Source organism: Phalaenopsis equestris, unplaced genomic scaffold, assembly GCF_001263595.1.
Source record: "Phalaenopsis equestris unplaced genomic scaffold, ASM126359v1 Scaffold000002, whole genome shotgun sequence".
In the NCBI taxonomy this organism is placed as follows: domain Eukaryota; kingdom Viridiplantae; phylum Streptophyta; class Magnoliopsida; order Asparagales; family Orchidaceae; genus Phalaenopsis; species Phalaenopsis equestris.
In genome coordinates this window covers 40,839,635-40,843,780 of record NW_018164444.1, presented here as the reverse complement: position 1 = coordinate 40,843,780, position 4,146 = coordinate 40,839,635, and the positions used below count along the sequence as shown (strand labels likewise).

General features: G+C 35.1%; 1 protein-coding gene and 1 long non-coding RNA gene across 2 annotated transcripts; both read left to right on the top strand.

Annotated features, from left to right (window-relative positions):
* The first annotated feature begins 1,080 nt into the window (after positions 1-1,080).
* LOC110017868 lies at positions 1,081-2,111 on the top strand. Its single transcript, XR_002293296.1, has 3 exons — positions 1,081-1,694; positions 1,781-1,856; positions 2,066-2,111. It is a non-coding gene; the product is annotated as an uncharacterized LOC110017868 (long non-coding RNA).
* Positions 2,112-2,203: 92 nt separating this feature from the next.
* LOC110020764 (ACT domain-containing protein ACR4-like) lies at positions 2,204-3,751 on the top strand. Its single transcript, XM_020718982.1, has 3 exons — positions 2,204-3,043; positions 3,118-3,222; positions 3,316-3,751. Exons 1-3 carry the CDS (start codon positions 2,597-2,599, stop codon positions 3,679-3,681), a joined length of 918 nt encoding a protein of 305 aa, XP_020574641.1. The 5' UTR covers positions 2,204-2,596; the 3' UTR covers positions 3,682-3,751.
* Positions 3,752-4,146: the final 395 nt, after the last annotated feature.

The following is a 4,146-nucleotide window of genomic DNA, read 5'->3' as shown; positions in this document are numbered from 1 at the left end:
CGGGCGTGTGGTGATGCTTAATGCTGGCTTGGCCACGCCAACGATCCGTGGCTCCCTGCCTTGAATTTGATATTGAATCGACGCATCGTTTTGTTGTTGGTGATTTGTGGGAGCTTCAACTGCCGAGGAAATTACGACTATTGATCTTTGCCTCAATCGACGATTGTCTGGGGTCGATTCATGGGAAGCAATCGCTCCCACCACTGCTTATGTCACTCCTAATCGCTTATAAATAGGTCTTTGCTTCTCCCTTAATTCAGATGGTTCCCAGCGCCCTCTTCCTCTGCCTCTCCCCTCGTTTTCAAACGTTCTCTCTCCTTCAGTGATCTCTATTTTATGGCGCTCTTGTGGTAGTTTGCCCTCATCTCCGATAGACCCTTACTCTTCATTTTTTATTTATTATACTTAGATTATTTTGTTACTTTAAGTTAGTAAAATTAAATAATTTTGGATTATACTTAGGTTTGGTTTGACTTAGGTTGACCCGAACCTAGCATTAACTGAACCTGAATCTAACAAAGCTTGAACCAACATGACTTGAACCAAAACCCAACCAACTGGTTTGGGTTGAGTAAATATCAAACTCCAAACCAAAATATAAAACCCATCAACATACAGAACGAGAAATAAATCTTAGTAGATCCTACACAAACCATAGGTTAGCCAAATTGGACACAAGAATAGAGGATCATACATACCATAGGTTAGTCAATAGGTACCATAATTAGTGTTAAAGAGTAGAACATGTAAAACAAACAACCTTACCCTCTAAAACTAAAGAGAATGCTCTGGTATGAAGTAATCTATGGTTAACGATGAAGGTATTTTTTATTTCCTTGAAACTAGCATGGATACAAAAATCAAAGCAATCTAGAGCTTTTATTTATATATATTTTTATGGATACATATTTATTATGTTTCTATCATACTCTTTGTGTTCAGATGTATCATTTATTAATCTTTGTATCATTTTTAAGCTTTTTAACCACCATTTCTTCGTTACCAACAGTTAATGCGCTGCAATTGACATCAACAATTAATATATTAGAGAATTATATAAGAGAAATAGATGAAGGGTCTACGGTATATTTGATATTGATCAAGAAAAGCTTAAGGTTCTTTGGACATAACTGTGAAGTCTCCCATAAAGAGTATATTTGGTATAACAACCCAATGCTGCTTGCGCGGGGACTGATTCTTGTTCACAACTGAAGCCATGGAATCAGGAAAGGAAATAGAAGAAGCCATAGCAGAGGACGGGGACTCGTTCTTTCTCACAACTGAAACCAAGCAATCAGGAATGGAAATAGCTTACGTGTCCTCATTACCCTAATTCTCGTCCAATCAATTCTGGCTATAATCATTAATAAATAGCCTCAAAATACAAATATCATATTCAGAATTAATCCTCCTCCTTTGATCCATCGCCCTCATAATTCCTTCTCTCATTTCCCGCCGTCAGTCTTCTTTCCCCACTGCTATTCCCACCAGCAAACTTCTCCTTCTCCGACAGCTTTCTCCGCTGCAGTTCCCACCGGACTTCTCGTTCTGTTCTGTCTTCTTTCTACACTGTTGTTCCCGCCGGGCTTCTCGTTCCGGTCGGACTTCGCCTTCTCGTCTTCTTTCTCCACTGTCGTTCCAGCCGGACTTCTCTTTCTCCGTTTTCTTTTTCCACTGTTCTTAGATACAACAAAGTGATCTTTTTTTCCTTTATTTGAAATCAACCCTTCACATTATTTAAAATATTTGATATAAATTTTGTTTAAATTATGATTTACAGAGACACCGATGGCTCAAGAATACCCCAATTTCGAGTCCCAGTTTGTCCCCCTTCCACAAAATATCCCTCCCCTTGGGTAGTTAGAATTTTATTATTATTATTATCTTTTTTTTTTTTAATTTATTTTTTCAAAATAAGAATGTGATTTTGCTATCTCGTCATTCATAATCATCTACTTTTTTGAAAGAAATGAAAATACTCCAAAACGCAAACGAATAAATAATTTTTCTCTAAACATATTAAAAATTTCATCATCACTTTTATTGAAATAATTATTTATTGCAGGATATGTATTGATAACGAAACATGTGCTGAATATACTCTCGTCATGTATTTTTTTTTTCCGATTATATTATATATTAGATTCATTTCTAATTTATTTTTCACACATTTCATTTTATTTTTTTTATGAAATAAATATAATTTTTTTTATTGTGATGCATGTAGGTGGATGGCATAAATAAGTTTGATATTTTGCTTAATATTATTCAAGTTTTGAGCGACTTGGACCTCATAATCTCCAAGTCATATATTTCATCTGATAGTGGTTGGTTTACAGACATATTTTATGTCACCCATCCTCAAGGGCATAAAATAAGAGACTCAACTTTTATAAGGCATATACAACAATCCCTTATTGTTGCTGCCCAAAACCAAAGCGGATCCTCCAATCCAACACAAGTCAAAATTAGTGATGACAACATAGTCGTCGTTGACCATTTTGCCTCCGACTGCACCGCCCTTGAAATAACTTTTTTTGATCGACCAGGTATTTTCTCTCATATTGCGAACGTGCTCTTTGAGCTATCATATTTTATGGAATCAGGAGAATTATGGTCCTACAATGGACATGTTGCTTGCATCCTATATTTAAAGGAAGAAAGCACGCGTCAACCTATCATGAATCCAATTAGATGTAATTACTTAGTGAACCGCTTGGCCAGTGTTTTGAGAATACAACACTCCCCGAATGAGCTATGGACGGTGAGACTAAATGACTCTACATCATGTCGGATTCATACTGAACGACGACTACATCAGTTGATGGATATGTACACATGTATCGATGTTAGTGAAAATAGCAAAGAGGTGTGCTTGCCGCATGTGTTGATTGAAAGTTGGAAAGATGTAAACTACATAGTTATCAAAATGAGGAGTAGCGATAGACCTAAGCTCATGTTTGATGTGGTGTGTGCTCTAACAGATCTTGATTATAACATATTTCGTGGATCCATTATCTCCCAAGATTCAGTAGCATATCAGGTGGTTAAATATTTTTTAAGCTTAAATTGTCAATTGTAAATGTGAGTTTATGTTTTAATTTCTTTTAAATATAGGAATATTTTGTGCGCCGGACAAATGGGTACAAGATGCTGAATGAAATGGAAAAACAAAGTTTAATTCAAAGTTTGATAGGTGCTATTGAACGGAGAATATCTCGAGTATGTATGAATTTGATATTTTTTTAGATCAATAAAAGTATGATATTTTTGCAAGCTAAATCTATATTTATATATATTTGTAATTGAGTGCAGGGGCTAAAGATGAAAGTGCGTAAATTGGACCGTCATGGTCTGCTATCTAATGTGACCACGACATTAAGGGAGAATAGTTTGTCACTCGAGAAGATGAAATTCACCACTGAGGATGACTTGGCAGTTGGTTATTTCTATATCAGTGATGCCTCATCTTCCACAAATGCCAAGGAAATTGATCAGCAAAGGCTAGAGGCAGTGTGTAACGAGATTGGTCGAGGTGTCTACTTTGAAAAAAAGATTAAGGAGTGCATCACTAGCCCGCCAGCTCATGAGAAGAATGTATTTTCTTTTATTCGCTCTTTGGGAAAGAGCTTGTGGTTTCATATCAAACGTTTCTTTAGCAATTTCAGATTTGTGAGATAGATTTTTAATTCTATAGTTTATTAATGCCTCTTTTTTGAACAAATATTTGTACTTGTTCTAATGATTTTATAGCGACAATTAAACGAGCTAAATCATAGTAATTTTTATGTTCCTAATTAAGTTGTCAATGCAAATCATGACGTAACATCCAAATCGGAAAAAAAAAACAAAGAGGATTTCATCCTATGAATTCACCTCCGATTTCTACTGTGAATAAATACTCAAATAATATGTTTAAATTAGCAACATTTTAATTTGAAAATATCGAAATACATCTTTTTATGCATTTGTAAGTTGGTATATTTGTAAAGATTAAAGTTTAGAAGTTGGGATGTTACGTCATGATTTGATGCTAATGATATATAAAAGTTATTTGTGCTTTTGAAGTGATATAATTTCAAGGTTGCCTTCTTTCTATTTATCTTTATCGTATTTCCGTGACGAGATGATTCGCTTAGCTCCTTT